At 42.6% G+C, this 16,387-nt stretch overlaps 1 protein-coding gene across 4 annotated transcripts in view; it reads right to left on the reverse strand.

Annotated features, from left to right (window-relative positions):
• Positions 1-1,067: 1,067 nt before the first annotated feature.
• The window catches only part of slc12a5a (solute carrier family 12 member 5a), a 146,796-nt gene continuing 131,476 nt past the window's right edge, over positions 1,068-16,387 (reverse strand). For 2 of the 4 annotated variants that reach the window (XM_023954949.2, XM_023954950.2), the window contains exons 7-26: positions 15,855-16,102; positions 15,380-15,591; positions 14,041-14,208; positions 13,841-13,939; positions 13,159-13,216; positions 12,872-13,046; positions 12,642-12,760; positions 12,339-12,437; positions 12,146-12,265; positions 11,508-11,612; positions 11,043-11,211; positions 9,822-10,017; positions 8,708-8,877; positions 8,298-8,429; positions 7,542-7,649; positions 7,013-7,138; positions 6,412-6,605; positions 6,241-6,255; positions 5,958-6,091; positions 1,068-4,638 (exon numbers count right to left, since the gene is read on the reverse strand). In XM_023954949.2, the coding sequence (XP_023810717.1) occupies positions 4,547-4,638; positions 5,958-6,091; positions 6,241-6,255; positions 6,412-6,605; positions 7,013-7,138; positions 7,542-7,649; positions 8,298-8,429; positions 8,708-8,877; positions 9,822-10,017; positions 11,043-11,211; positions 11,508-11,612; positions 12,146-12,265; positions 12,339-12,437; positions 12,642-12,760; positions 12,872-13,046; positions 13,159-13,216; positions 13,841-13,939; positions 14,041-14,208; positions 15,380-15,591; positions 15,855-16,102 (2,739 nt within the window). In that variant the 3' untranslated portion in view covers positions 1,068-4,546. The remainder of the gene's footprint in view (positions 4,639-5,957; positions 6,092-6,240; positions 6,256-6,411; positions 6,606-7,012; positions 7,139-7,541; positions 7,650-8,297; positions 8,430-8,707; positions 8,878-9,821; positions 10,018-11,042; positions 11,212-11,507; positions 11,613-12,145; positions 12,266-12,338; positions 12,438-12,641; positions 12,761-12,871; positions 13,047-13,158; positions 13,217-13,840; positions 13,940-14,040; positions 14,209-15,379; positions 15,592-15,854; positions 16,103-16,387) is intronic. The other 2 variants (XM_078947197.1, XM_078947198.1) reach the window with 1 other exon arrangement.

Genomic DNA, 16,387 nt, shown 5'->3' on the forward strand with positions numbered 1-16,387 from the left:
GGGTGCAACAAGTAAACACACACACTCCCACAGAACCGAAAGAAACACTACAGCTCTACCACGCTGAAAGAAGAGGGAGGTCTGACGTCGTGGATGAACAGTTTGGATGCTGGTCGGTCACATCTACAAGCGTCCAAAGTGTTTCCAACTGTCCCAGTGAACTAAAGGCGGACTTACTGAGAGGCTGTAGGTTAAGACAGGTCCAAAAGCTGTTTGTGGGGATGGACACCCCCAAAGCAATTGGAGGGACCTCTGCCCAAAGAAATCCTCCTTAACCTTCCTTTCTGCTATGAATGGGATCAAAGCTGGTTTCAAACTTTCAGGATTTGGTCAAAACCTTTTTTCTGTAACATCCACCTCTGCCTTTAGTTTACTGTCACACATTTCGTCATCAAACAAAAGTGTACTTTGGTAATTTTACCTGCTTATAATCAACACAAGAGGACCTTGTTGACCGATCTACCATAACATAAAAAAGTATCATCATTTTATCTTCTACAGGCCAGTCCTATGGAAAGAGGAAAACATACTAATAGAAAGCAAAGTTTCTGACCAGTATAAACAAAATACCAAACACCCAATATATTTTCAGCACACCTTCATCAGGGTAGTTGCATGCATGCACTGAGTTACACAACAGAACTGGCATGTGGCTCTGCTTGCACTGGGGGGATAGCCGCTCCGGCTTCTGTACTGTGTGAATTGTAGGAGCTGCTGCAGGCCTGACTGCTGCACTGGTAGTCTCCTGCAGACCGCCTTCTCTCAGTGTCTGGGGTGCGTCCTGTTTTTTTGTTCTCAGTTGATGTCTTAACAGAAAAAAGCCTCTTCAGCCCGGTAACAGAAGTGTTTCAGAGCCCTTTATATTCCATTTAAGGATGGAGACTTGAAGAATGACCAGCGACTGGTTTGTCTCATGCTACAGTTGTGCAGGCAAAGGGATCTGGTCTGGATCATTGGATCGGGTGGGGTGGGGGGGCATGCTGGTTTTTCTTAAGTTGACTATCTTATATTTGTCCAAGCAGAGCCAGTACCAGGATTGGAAGCGCAAGTTTTATATTCTTTGATCATTTTTCTGAATTATACTGCAGTCACATTTAAAATACAGAGCTGGGGTGGATTGTGGCTGGGATGGGGGGGAGACCATGGAGTCGGGGGGTAGGATGATCTTAGGGGTAGGGGTTGTTCTGGGAGGGCTCATCTCACAGAAAAAAGTGACAAGCACTAAAAAGGTTTCATTTTTTTCCCCTTATAAATAAACGTGACAAAAAGAAATACAAATTGAAAATGTAAAAAAAAAACAGGTCTCTGACGTTTAGGGATTTCTGAGTAATACATTCTTCCACCACCAGAGGGCGCTGTGAACCAGTGCAGAGTGGAGCTTCACCGCTGCAGATCGTCACAGAGCATCCTCTCAGCCATGTTTAAGATGATGATGTCAGTTACTCCGCCCAACAAAAAACCCAACCCACTAAAGAAACCCATTGAGGGGAAAAATATTGCACATGGTTTTACAAAGACTGCGTCCACAGTGATAGAACAGTGTACAACAAAAGACAACACTAGTAGGTTACAGTGTCTCTGACTTAAGTGATATCTATATACACAAAAGTGAAATGTCCCATCTAAGGCTCATCTATTTGCAAACTCAAAATCTCCTGTTACGTTACATAAGACTACTTCAGCAAGATTGAAATATAACAAGTAACGATATAGTGAAGTCACACTTTTTTTTCTCACTTTTTACCCAAAACTAAATCAAAATGAAAATAAAAGGCTTGTTTTTTGAGGTCTGGCCATGTATTTGAGTGCAGTTCCCAAATGTTTGTAACTTGTTGGGACCCACTGGCCTTTTGCTCCTGCGGTGCACCGTGAACATAGAAGTCATCACTATAAGAAACCACTAAAAACAAATATTGCCACAGAGTACCATGCAAACAGCAATTATAAAACATTTAAATTCAATAAATAAATCCATTTCCAATAAACTTTTTTCCAATAAACCTCATATATCTTGTCTTATGGATAAATCTAAAAGGCTCAGATGATGCAGACGATCCCAGAAAAATAACGGTCTTCTTCAAAAACCCCACTGTTTCAGCGACAACTGAGTGAAAAGAAGATCCACACCCCCCCAAAACCTCTGAGAACTAGGAGTGGCTTCTTGTTAAGTCTTCCGGTGTCAAAGGTAGTATTTTATACTTAATTAGTTTTATTTTTTTTATTTGAAACGCATCTGAAATGCTTCTAATTGAAAAAACATCAGCGTCAAAAATGAAACGTGCGGCAGAAATCAAAATTCTGCTTTGGTAAAGTTGCTTCTCTTCAGTTGTGGTAATAACGATTGTAATATTGAAGATAAAAGCGTGGGGGGCCGGGTAGGTTGGGGGGTTGCCCTCAGGTGTAATATTGCATCAAGATATTTAGCTTTTTGTTGTTTTGCTTGTTTTTGTTTGTTTGTTTCTAACAGAAAGCTAACCCTGTCCAGAGATCAGTACAGCCTGGTAATGTTTGGTAACCACCTCTGATATGTATATCTGTACCCTTTTTCACTTGAATGTTGAACCACTCACCTCTATTTACAGTACAAATAAACCTATATGTATATATTTATATATACTAGCAGCATTCACAACATATGATCAGACATTCAAGCAACACTAAAAACATTAAATACGCTTTTTTTCATAGTTCTAAAAACTAACTTTGTTTTGCTCCTCTATATTTCACATATATTTAATATATATATTTATATAAATGTATTTATTATTATTCTATGAGTGCAAATGACCAAAAATATCTTCTTCAAGAAAAGAATGCGACTGATGAAGGTAAAGTGACTGCTGTCTCTTGGTCAGAGTGAGATTGCACATGACTTGCCAAATCTACATATACAAAATACATGTGTTAAAAAAATAAATAACATGATCATGCCGGTCCAGATTTCAACTATTGCACATTCCTTCCGAGATTTCAAAGTTTTGTCGTTCTGCTCATGTGAGATTCATGGGGATGTGGCGGGGTGGGGGGCTCAAATCTTTAGGACAGGAGAACCTACTGCATAGAGGTCATTCTTGAGAGCTACAGCTGGACGTCCCTCCTTCCCTATTTCTAGTATTTTTTTTAAAATTCAAACTCTTCTCTTTAAATTCTTTGAGACCATTTCCTCTTTGGAAAACACTCTTATGGCACATGTAACGTATCTAAAATTTGGCAAAGCAGTAACATTTTAAAATGACTCTTTCATTAATATGTAGAATGTCTGTCATTTAACACATATTATGTTTTTCGACGTGAAAAAATAACATTTAATGTTTCGTTTTACCTCTTGGTTTGATGAAATCATCAAACATTTCACTTGTCGCGCGGCGGCGAGCAGTGCAGGTGCAGCGCTTTGTCAAGGTTATAAGGACGGTTGCCATAGTGACAGGAGATGATGCCACCCAATAAATATTTGCAATAAATAAATACTTTAAATAAATACTAATACTTTTTTCTTTTATAAAACAGCTTTTTTGGAGCTGTCTCTTTAAACGCACAAACCTTTTTCTCCACACTACAAGCTTTTTTTTTCTCTCTCCAAAGTTTGTCACAAAAATACTACACTCGTACCAAACGACGCGCTGGAGCTTGTACACTATTTACAGAGTCAATCATCTGATGGGAGTGGAGGAGGAGGTGGTGATGCTCTCCTGTGGTGGGGGTTCGGGAGGAGGCGGCGAACCGTCTCCCCACCTTTGCTGCCCACACCAGCTTTCTGCCAGGAAACTCTTCACAGTTTAGTCGAACTCAACTAACGAACGAAGCTCGCCGTGATCTTTTTTTTCTTTCTTCTTTTCTTTATTTTTGGCACAGACAGTGGCCACAAGAATAAACAGCCACTAAGTTGAGGGGTGAGGTGAAAGTGTGATGGCAGTAACACAACAAGTGGACTAAAAAGACACACACAGCTGTGAGTGTTGCAGAGAAATGTGCAGCTTAGAATAACACCTCCTTCTCGTTCCAGTTGTTGTGGATTTCACAGTTCCTACTTCACAGCTGTACTCTCCTCCTTCCTCCTGCTGGTGGTCCTGACCGTGAGTCCGTTGCTTTGAATAGAAAATTCACATCTGATACGACAAGCTGTGCGAGGTGTCCCGTCGCCCCCAGGACACAAAACAGACAGTCAGAGGCTGAGTTCCCCTCAGCCGCCTCCCCCTCGTTCCGAGCAGAACCCGTTCCACGCTCGGGTTTGGAAAGAGAGGATGAAGAAGCTGCAGAGGTTAAAGCGAACACAGACAGACACATGCATGCACGCTCACACCTCGGCGTCTCCTCCTCACACGCTTAACGCCAGGGATGGCACGCTAGCGGGGAAACAGAAAAATGTAAGGAGCATTTGATTGGTCTGGAAGGAGCTGAGTGGGGCTGCAGCTCAGCTGCCACAGAGATCTCTACAGAAATGAACACAACACAAAGATGGAGAGAAAACCGGCCCTGGAATGAGGAGGGGAGGGGGAAGGCCGGGGCAGGGGGGGCGGCGTGGGGGAGGAGGGATGGGGCTTCTCCTTCAGGAGTAGATGGTGATGACCTCGCGGCCGCCTCCGCGGACCAGCAGGACCCGGTTCAGGCCCTCAGTGAGAACCTCCAGGAACTCCATGTCTGAGAGAGAAACGTTAAAGGAAACCACAAGAAGAAAACAGCGGAGCGGATGGCCATTCAGAAGCCCCACCCACAACCACCCTATCACCTCCACCTGCTTTTTAAGTTTAGTGAATTTTATTTTGAGGACATTTCCTTTCAAGTTTGTGTTATTGGTTGCTAAAGTAGCATATTCTAAGACAACTTCCTGTCGTCGTGACTTTAAAATGTCAGGATTGATACTATGCAATCGACTTGTTTCTGTAGTGGTAGAAAACTCAGTGGTGACGGGCATAGTGTCTGTAGAAGTGTCAACAATGAGAAATAAAGATCCTTAGGTGTACTGGAGTACCGTGCATACTCACTCAGTGAATGTAGAAGATGAGTGTGCATTAGAACTGCAGCCCACAGGCACTTGCATTACCTAAAAAAGATCCTCACTGAGACATTCATCACAAGTTAAAAAGGTCCTCTTGTTTTGTCAATTCAAAAACTTCTTCCTTTAGTTTTCAATTTGACATCATCTTTGGTTTCAGGCCAAGACTCCCATAAAGACAGACAGACAATAAGAAGTGTTATAGGAGTGTAAAATATTGAGAGAAGGCTCTAATATTTAGGCCTCCTCATCCATTTGAATCAGGTAGAGCTCATTCCTCTGGGTGCTGGAGTAACTGGACAGACTCAAGAGAGCGTCTTCGCCTGCTGGGATCACTCCACGGGTTTTATAATCTAATCCTAACTCCACAAGTTTCCCTCAGACTCTGTCTTTGAGCCTTTGAGTCATCTCAGCCCTTTACAGACATTACCTTTAAATTACTATTTTTACTCCCAAAACAGTTTTTCCTTCATCTGCTGTTGAATGACTCCAATGTCTCCAAAATCTTTCCCCCCAAAAAACTTCCTTTAGAATCAGATTATAGATCAAATGGAAAAATGTAGGTGGTGTTTTTTTCCTCTGCAGCCCGGTAACAACTCTCCAAAGGACCGGTACTGGTCCACGGCCCGAGGGTTGGAGACTTGATGTCATCCTGATGGATCACGTACGTCTGAGCATAAAGAAGGCCTCAGATGTTTGTGTAATGTCAGTTTAAATATGACTCTAGTTTATCCTGATGCTAAACGATTAAATAATCATACATGATGTAAAAACTGTTTCTTTTATATTCTATTGCATTTTGAACTTATTCCTCTATTTTGGAAGTGAGGGTGTTTTCTGTTGCTTCCTTCTTTAGAGCATTTTGGGATAGCAGTGCATCTGACACAAGAAGTGTCGGCTCTTCACTCGTGATTATGTTTCCAATTCCTTCCTCTAAATCTGTTTCTGCTCTCTCTGAGGATACAGTTCTCGTCGCCTGCCCGGTTCTTGGGGGCCCCCGGCATGTTGAGGAGGACCAGTCTGGCTTCAGAGGACTTTTTCAGAATGACCTCGTTCAGCCGCAGGGCTGTGTGCATGCGCCGCACGTTAGACTGGTTCCTGAAGGAAAAAGAGACCAAAGTCATCCAGTAGGAGCAAATATCAGATCTTTTCTAAAGTATGTCAGAAGATGCTTCTCTAATAGGATCATGTCGACATTTATGTTCTTCCTATTTGGGTGTGAAGAACATGAGGACTTCAGTACTTACAGGCTCTCCCACTCACTGCAGCATGGCAGAAAGACAAACAGGTCATTTTCAAGCTGTTAGCATGTTTAAAAAAGCTACAAATAAGCTTCAAATGCTTTCACTGAGCTGAAGCTAAGAGTGGAGGTCCATCCTTACAGGAGCTATGGATTCATGAGGCTGGGGATCACTCACGGCTTCATGTTGAAGATGTCTTTGATGTTCTCTGTAGTAGTGGCTCCGGGGGGCTTGGCCGGCTCGCCGTCACACTTCTCAGTCCAAGTCATCTGGATCTGCTCCCCGGGGCTCTGGGCCCCCTCTCCAGGAGTCAGCAGGGTGGCCGGGGTTGCAGGGCTGGCCGGAGTGGTGTTGTCGTGGATGAGCTGGACCTGAGCAGGGGGGGACACAGGGGAAGAGGCCGACTTTGACTACAAGACGAAGGGAGAAGTGGACGGATGCGGATTCATGTGCATCATATGGAATGTTGAGAGAGCCACAGTTTAGGTGGAAATGTGGGAATGCACGGAAAACCACAGCGTTTGAGGGGGGGGGGGGGGGGGGGGGGGAAGTGCGGTTATGCTTGCACATCATCAGGAAAAGAGTCTTTTTAAAGATATCCCTGTGTTAAATCTTCAGAAGACCACAAAATAAATGTACATTTGCTAAAAGTTCATTCTCGCTCCAAACACGATCTTAGCAGGAAGAAGGGGAATGGAATAGTTAACCTGTGAGTCAGCAATTTCCACTACTTCAATCGTTCCAACAGCATCTTGGCGTGCTCCTCTCTTCATCTTACCTCCTCTTCAGGCTTCTCCTCCTTACTAGTTGCAGCGGGCTCCTCTGTCACGCTCAGCTGGGTGGTCACGGCGGCCGGGTTCTTGCGGCGGATGGAGCCTCGGGAAGAATCTGTGATGCTCTGGATCTGTGAGGACACAGATGTAACAGACAGAATGAATTACAGACAATAAAAAAGGATTCATGAAACCATAAAATAACATGAATTGAACTGAATTCATGTAGCTGACTAGGCAAACCAGATGGGTGGAATGGAGTGAGATTGAATTTAGGTTCTTCGACTGTCAGAAGCATGAAGTTCCTCATACAAAGTCTTTCTGTTGTGGCTGCCTTCAACTTTTTGATCGAGAGGATAAATATGGTGTCCAACTGCTCTGCTTTAACAACGGTCGTGCTTTTGTCTGCAGGGGCTTGTATGCCATGTTAGGTCAAATCAAGCATGCAAAGCCAAGTGGCACTGTCATGTCAGGTCAGGCTCATGTGTGCAGTTCACTTTTATTTATTTTTTACCCCCCCAAACAAAACTTCACCTCTCTTTCTCGCTCGGTCTTGGTCAGGTTGATCTGCTTGAGCATCTGGGACCGCTGCTCCATCACCAGGGTCTTCTCGTAAGTATAGGCTGAGATGTCACTGTCATGCTGACACAAACAGAGACCCAGGATTACATTTTAGTTTCCCTTCATTTCATTTAGCTCTTCATCCTGCAGAGCCATCTGAGCAGCCTTTGCACAGATGGATTCCTGCACCACAGCTGCTTACTTTATTCAAAAAAAAAAATCACATTTAAAATGAGGTTTGAAGGAACCAAACTAACTTCTACACACAAATTCACTCTCAAACACATCCAAATGCTGTGGATCCAAGGAAAGTAATTTGGTGAAGAATTAACACGGCAAAGTTAATTAAGTTCCGGTCTAGTTGCTGGCCTTTCCGTGCCTGAGCAGTCATTTGTAACAGTGAAAATCAAAGCCTAATTGTGGGCTTCAATAAGTTCCTGAAAGAGTCCGGTCTTTAAAAAAAATGCCAGGAATTAAGCAGGGAGTGAAGTGTCCTGCAGCTGGATCCCAGCAAATGCTGATGTGGTCCCCTCACATCATTAAGAAGCATCAGCGGTGCAGCCATCTCAGCGGTGCTTTCCTCCCTGTGTTAACTGAAGCAAATGTCCAGGCCCGAGGCTATGTCCACAGCTGAACGTTCTGCCATTAAAGTGCTCACGGATGGACTTAAACGGGGTCCGCGTGCTGTTCTATTTCCGCGATCCTTCCTCTGGCTTTGACAATGCTCACCATTTCCACAACTTCTACCATGGCGTCGATACGGAGGTGATACAGGAATGTGGTCAGGTCCTTCTTCATCTGGATGCTGTTGTCGTCCAATTGAGCAACAGTGAAGATGCGCATCTTGCACTTCCTCCAGACCTGAAAAGAAACAACCCTGTTGATGTATTCTTTCATTTCAGAGTGTGAATGAGACAGGAAAAAGTATTCCAGCAACTAAAATATAAGTTAGCAATGACTAGTAACCTGTGTGCAAATCTGTATTTTAGGTTATGCTGTACAAGGCCCCTTTGAATACACAATCAAAAATGTAGTTTGAACCTTAAATATTTTATTTTAATAACATAAAAGTATGGAGGACAAAAGCATTTTGTTCAGCTTTTTGTTTTTTTGCACTGTGGTGTTTGCTGCACGCTTACCTTGTGCTGGCGGAGCAGGAAGGGCAGCAGCATCAACATGCCTCCGTCGTGCACGATCCACCACACGTCGATGTGGCCCTCTGAGAAGCGCTCGCTGTTGGACGGGAAGGCTGAGATGTTCTTCGGCACAAGCAGAGCGAGGCGAGCCGTGGTGGTTTCTCTGACCAGCTCTGCAGGGCAAAGAGACACACAGATGAGTGAGCTGAGGAACATCCAAAACATGCATTTGAATCTTTCAGACTGTTAGCAGAGGATTCAGACAATTAGAAACAAGTGTAGCTGTTGTGCATTTATGCAGATGTCCTGCTGTTTTTGAGGTTTTCCCCACTAGTGATTCATTCCTCGGATTATATTCTCTACAGAATAGGAATGGATGGTCTAAATGAATCCATAGGGTGGCTGAATTTAAACCTTACAAGGTTGCTGCTCATTCAAAAACTAAAGCAATCAAGCTCCTGCTGGACAGCTTTGTGTTTTCTCATCAAATGAGGAAATTCAGATTTTTATTTTAGATGTGAAATCAGCAGAGCAGTGACGACTTTTAAAGCCCTAGCATCTTGCCGCCTGCTGTGTGATGATATGCGGTCTTCAAGCGCTGTGTTGGTGTTCTCGAATGTTTCCTCTTTCTAAGAAAACTTTGCATCACAAGCCATTAAATATCCACCAGAAATGGTATTTCCCATGTTGCTTGGTTCTAAGGTTGTCACTTGAAGTCACGTAGCTCTTCTTCGTAACCCCCTTTTGCAGGAAAGCATTTGTAATAGATGGATGGATGATGTTATTTGACAGGTATTTGACAGAAACACTCCAATTCTACAAGGAAGAGGCGTGTCCTCGTGTTTGGGCCACACAGAGAAGGCTTTTGCTCGAAAACCTCTTGTTTCTAAAATGCTGTTCTCTTATGACAGTACAAGATTTTTGAATAACATGTCAAGCAACTGAAAACCTTAGAATGGGAGAAATATTTCTCTTACCACACTGGACATTAAAACAACAACCTGTTTTACTAAAGAAAAATTAAGGTAAAGGCTGTAAAAAATAAAAAAATCACCATAAGAAACTTTCAGGCTGTTTTTTTTCCCACAACATATATTTTATGTTCCAGTCTGCTCACCAATTAAGTTCCTCCAGTTCTGGTGATCATCTCCTTGCTTCCAGTTGCGAGGCCAGGAAACCAGTACGGCGTTATGTTTCAGGCCCCCCAGCCCGCTGGCCTGGAGCAGATGGGACGTGGCGTCGCGGAGGTTGGAGGATACGGTCACCTGGCAGAAGCCCTTCACCTTCTCGGTCTCCATCAGTTTACGCAGAGACTAGAGGGGTAACAGACAAAGTAAATGCTACTGAAGAGAAAAGAAGACTATTAAGATCCACTATTATCAATGTAATACTGGATTTGCAAGAATTGTGAATGAATACCAAGTTTGCGTGGGCCTTTAAAGCTCTACTAAGCAGCAGAAATGTTGAGAATTAAACATGAAAAAAGCAGCAGGTAACCAAAAGTTAGTGGTAACACCACCTAGCTGGCTCCTGAAAAAGATTTGATTAAAAAAGTTAAGAGTTTTTTTCTCCCCCCAAAATATATCTTTCTGTGAGCAAAAATGCAAGTTTAGCCTCAGTCATGCAGCATTCGGAGATTTCTGTTTGTGTTTCTTTCTGTCCAAAATAAACATGTGATGAATTTTAAATACCCACACTAATAACAATCGTGTTTTAGCTGTTTTTAACATCTTCTTGTTGAAATGTTCTCATGATGGAGGACATATGTAAAGAAAATTTAACTTAAAATTGCATTTCTGAATATTTTTTTTAAATCAAATCATTGTGAATCAGGAGCAGGTGCAAAAATATGTTGGAAAAAGCTTGTAGGTGTCACATAGGAGCCACTGCAGCGAGCCACAAGCTCCCTGCTCCACTCCATTCTGATGCATCTGCTTGTAGACGACCACATCCATGTATGTCTTCGTTTTCCTCGTCTGAGCCGATATCTGCTGAAACTGTACGACTGGAAAGCTCCAGTATTCTCACCATTTTTGTTACATTGCTAATGTTAGGTTGTGAGGGGCTGTAAACTAGCAGGAGAGCATGTAAACGAATGGATGTCGGGATGTGGGGGTGGGCCAACAGTCCTCCTCACGACTCAGAGGAAAATTTCTAAAGAACTACCGCCTCTTTACAGAAACTATGTCCTGGAAAAAAACACTGTTTTTTTTTAATTTTGACAAAAAACTGCATTCTCATAATTAACAGACCACTGGGTGGGAACACGGATGATCGGAGTGGAACTTTCACGTCACGGCTTTGCAAGATGTCAGAAAAGACGGTGAAAGTTCCCCACCTGCTCTGCACGCTGGGCTTGTTCGTAGTTCTCCAAATAGGTGCCCTCGAGAGCCGTCCCAACGATGGTCAGACCTTTGCCTGCCTTCAGCTGGTTGGTGAGAGACAGCAGACGAGGCTGCTCCACGTTTTGCTCTGCATCTGTGCTGACCAGCACCAGCAGCTGTGGCCTACGGGGCGGGCAAAGCAGAGAGCAGAAGAGGAAGTGAAGCAGCGCCAGACAGAAAAGAAGTCATAAAAGTGATAAAGGTGAAGAGTCGAAGAAAAGATGGGAAAATGGCAGGTTTAGCCATTTCACAGGACTTGCTGGAGAAGCAAGACAGAGAAAAAACAGGAAAAACGTTCATTTGTTAATATGCACCCTCAGTTCCTTCACGTTATTAGACAACTGTGGCAGCTCCACATGCACAGACATCGCAATCAGAATAAAACAGCTGAGAAGTGCCAGTGTGTTTTCGCGCCGTACCTCCAGTTCTTGGTGTGTGGGGGACCTTCCTCCAGCCGCATGAGAGCGTAGCGTGCAGCGCTCAGAGACAGACCTCGGATGCCGTCGCCCCATTCTTTCTCAGCACTGTGACACACACACAATCAGTGCCAATCAGTGTTTGTTAGTCAAAACAGCAACAGTTCTGCAGCCTGGCTGAATTAAAAAAGTGACAGTGATACAGTCAACCCACTGAAATGAATCCACTTTAAGACGACAATCTGACAGCGCGCAAAGTGTTTAAAGATGACTGGTAAAGTGACTCAGTACAAAAAAATGGAAACACCTACATGTGTGTATTGTAGCGTTGCAGCATGAGAACACCAGAGCAACCGTGAGATTTCACAAAAGTTCCTGTGATTGGAATTTAAACCAGAAAATACCAGATTTGCTTTAACTCCTTGACACCTATTGATGCAAATATGCATCAAACCCCTTTGGCTCTAAAACGACTTTAATTTAGCAAATACATGAAAGCAAAAATAAATTCACTTTTTTGGAAAAATAATTGGTGTCAAGGGGTTAAATTCTGGAGCAGAAAAACTCCAGAGTGCCGACAAAAAAATGAAAACACACACAAACCATCAAATCTATTCCTCTTAAAGCTGCCGTGCACTCACCCTGCAAACTCAATGTACTTGTAGATGGAGCCTGCAATCACCATTGCGACAATGGCATAGTACCAAGAGCAGAGAAACATCAAAGTGAGGCACAAGCTCATCCCCAGAAAGGACAGAGCCCTGCAGAGCAGAAAACAAACTTAGTCGCATTTCAAATGCAGCTGCTGCTGTACTCTGCAGATGCTCATCTCACCAGTGGTAGAACTTGAAGCGAGGTCTCCAGTTTGGAGTCCTCAGCAGCGTCTGAAGGGCACATGCCAGGTTCACAAACATGTAGCACATCAGGAAGAACCTGCAGGACACACACATTTACAACATTTTAGGCATCCTAAAGATTCAAACAAAACTGTTTTGAGTCACCTTAAACACATAAATCACCAACATGAAATAAACTCAAGAGCCTGGAAAAACTACATTTCCATCTATGAAAACAACAAATGCCATCCTTCTGTTGTTTGTGGATAAAACAGATACAAGTTCCAGTTTTCCTTCTTACATGGAGAGGATTGGAGCCACTGAATCCAGGGAGGCAATGAGGATGCCGCTCTCACAAATACAGGCTGTGAGCAGCAGAGACCATGTTGGTTCACCGTTGGCCTTTCCATGTCCAAAGATCTGCATGATTGATACAGTAAAAGCCATCATCAGATTTGTCATTTATTGCTTTTGCAGGCTGTATTTTGATTTTTGCCTGTTTCAGATAAAGAAAACTCGGCTGGGCTGTACTCGGAGAGCTGGCACGAGGCCATCTTTGGCGATGGCCTGCAGGAGTCGAGGAGCTCCCGTCAGGCTCTGGAGGCCCGCCCCACAGGTGGAGAAGAAAGATCCAATCACAATCACCCACGGCGACGGCCAGGCTAAAGTGCCTATCACCAAGTTCCCGTGGACACCCTCTCCAAACCTGAAGAAGAACAACAAGCACACTTAGACTTCATATACATTTTTAAGTTGAGTAATGGCACTAATAAGAATTAGTTTTCAGATCTATGTCAGGTAAAGAAGAGCTGACTTACTTGTCCCGGAGGACGACCCCCTCGATGCAGGCGCCAAACAGAATCACACTGGACATGTCTGGGCGGTCGTGGATGAGGAAATTAAAGTAATTGCACATACTGCTGGCGTTTCTAACAATTGCTCGCACATAAACAAGTTAACTTCATTTTTTGGAAAACACAGGAGTCATTTTGTATTAGAATATTGCAGACTTCAATGACACTGTAAGCTATTCTGCTATATTAACTTATGCCTGCACAGACAGCTGCATGATGTAATTATGAAAGGCCTAATAAAATCAGTGTGGACCACAAGCTGATTATTTAGAGATTCCCAGGAAAATATCCGAGGTGCCTCTGCCTCTGAATTCTTTTTGTTATAAATCAAATTTAGCAGCAGCTTTTGTATAAATTTGATTGTTCCATGCTTTAATAAATAAAATAAAAATACTTTTTTTTTCAATGAGCAGAAGCACTGCACGTGCTTGATCCTCTAGACTAGCATCATTGCAGTTTGGCTTTTCCAATCTTAAGGTACTGACCTTTACTTAATAATCTCCCAGCAGGCCAGTGAAAGTATTTTTTTGCTGTCAGTCACAGGAAATGTCATCAAACGACTTAATACATGCAGTTAATAAGTCAGAATACTTAAAGTTTTGGGAGAAGTGAATGGTTCTTTGCAGGGTCATTAGCGAGAGGATACAGACTGCGGAGGTGGTGGTGATGGCTGCTATGGTTCCAACGGGAATTGACTTTTGAGCATCACGCAGATCCCCAGAGCGGTTGGAGCCCGCCATGATTCCTAAAGGAAAACAAAAAGAAGGGAAAAACATAGTGACAAACTGAATCAAGGTCAATTACCGTATATAAACTATAACTAAAATCATCTATGAAAAGAGCCACCTGTCACTGATGGGAAGTAGATCCCGACCAGTAGCGTGAAGAAGCTGGTGATGTCAGCCAACACGTAGCGGTTAGAATTGGTCAGAGGGTCGTCCGGATCTTCAACTGACTCCATGTTAGTCCTGGCAATCAGGTCTCCCTTCTCATAATAGGTACCAAACAGGTTCTCTGGAATGACAATGAAAAGTTTGAAGGTAAAATAAAACGAAAGAAGAATCCGAAGCATCGTAATCATAATCATAACAGTCAGTGTTTCCTGGTTTATTGCAGCGCTTCGGTTCTAAACCTAAACCACAATAGGTGAAATCTGCAAAGTAGAAATAGATGTTCTAAGGCTGTAGAACTCCTCACTACACACTTTCTACACAGACAGGAACGTTTTTACACTTTTTTCTCTTGATTAAATTCTCAAAGTTCAAACTTTTGTAGAATGGAAAAAAAAAATCTCACTGCGATGGAAGATTTTTACAGATATGGTATTTTAAACACATTCTGTGCAGGAGACGCGGCCCAGAAGAGATTGATTGACAAGATTATCAGACAATCAGGACACAGAATATATTGTGTGGTTTAAAAAAAAACAAAAAACATGCAAAATTGTACTGAAAAAAAATCTTTGTAACAGTGAGGGATTAACAGCGGTACAGTGAGGGGCCACTTTATATATAATCATTGGGATCAAACAAACACAAAAAAGAACAAAATAAACAATATAAAATGATGCATAATATCTTCATATATCAAAAAATAGGATACTTTCTTAAAATGATGTTTGCAACATCAAAAATTCTCAACTGTGATTCGTAGTAAATAACGATGAATAAATTGGTAAAACAGGAACACTTCCTGGAGTGGAATTTTGAAAGGACATTATTTTTTAAAAAGTGGGTCAAATGTTATAAATTTAAAAAAAATAAAACCTCAACAGAGGGTAACACCAAAGTAAAACAAGGTCATTAGGCCATTAGAGTTTCAGTCTTTGAAAAACTAAAGGCCTTTTTACATTTCCAAGAAAGATTTTAAAACACTTAAACAAGATAAGAAACCAGCATATAATAAACAAATTTAATAAAATATGTTGTATTCTTGAAAGTGAGAATATAATCTGTATGTGGCTGGTACATGGTCAGAATGACATAAAACAGCAGTCTTTGTATTAACATTTGTCCAGCTGTACTCTCATTACAGTAAAAAAGAAAAGTTCTGCTTGTCCTTCCTTTTTCAGGGACACCAATGGCAAACGCTTTAGCTTGAGCTACCTACTGGCTAAATACTTTTTTTCAAATAAGACATTGCTGAAATTTCTGTGTCAAACATGACCTGTCAAAACAGTACAGACCTGTCAGGATTCCACTGGTGATCCCGGGAATACCCTGGATCTGAGTCACATTGTTGGCGGCAAAGTACGGGTCGCAGGTTGCATTCAGAAGAGGGGAGTCACAAAAAATGCGCCACATCTGGGTGGTGACCGTCCCGTTGGCCGTCTCAAGCGTCTTGGCGCAAACATCAAAGGACTTTGACACCAAAGTGCGATTTCCCAAGAGACACACACTACAGGACATACAAGAAAGTCCATTAAGGCCCAACTCCATCACATCAAATGTTTTTACAGCTTTTTTTTTTTTTTTTGGGGGGGGGGGGGGGGGGGGGGGGTCAAAAATAATAAGGAGGTGAAACTGTGTCAGGATAAACAAATCTCAACATCTTGCTTAAAAGCTTATTTTGACTTTTTGTCTAAACTATATTAAATCTTTATGTTAAACTTAAACTACATTTCTTCTCATGCTTTATTGGTGTGTTTCACTTCGACTTACGGGAAAAATGGAGGTTCGATGCCCGTCTTGATGACTCCGGCGTAAACGGCCAAGATGGAGAGAATGACACAGGCCAGAAAAACCAGGGCCAGCTTGTTGACATATTTCACCCCGACAAAGACAACAGTGGCCATGGAGGTCAACAGGATGGTCCCATACACACGCATGTTGTTCAGCAGGGCGGCCTCTGCTTCAGCCCCCTCCAGGCCCTCCAGGGGAAAGATGGCTGCTTTGGGCACTATGTAGATCTGTGGCAAAGAGTTACAACATAGTCCTAATGAACATTTATTCCTCCATGACACAGGCACTTGTCATTTTAACTGTGAAATCTAAATGTGTTGTTCAAAGTCATTTTAGTGCCTGTGCTGTTTTTCAGGGTTGTAAAGTGACAGATTTAAAGACACACATCTGTTTATTTTGTTATAGATTCCTGCCGAAACTGGAACCTTTTGATCTGAAAAAACGAAAGGAAATGAATGCTCAAAGGGAAAGTGCTCGTGTGGAGCTTCCAGCAGCACACATGTTTGATTTCA

The sequence above is a fragment of the Oryzias latipes genome, chromosome 5 (assembly GCF_053564925.1).
Source record: "Oryzias latipes strain Hd-rR chromosome 5, Olatipes_Hd-rR_3.1".
NCBI classification, from domain to species: Eukaryota; Metazoa; Chordata; class Actinopteri; order Beloniformes; family Adrianichthyidae; genus Oryzias; species Oryzias latipes.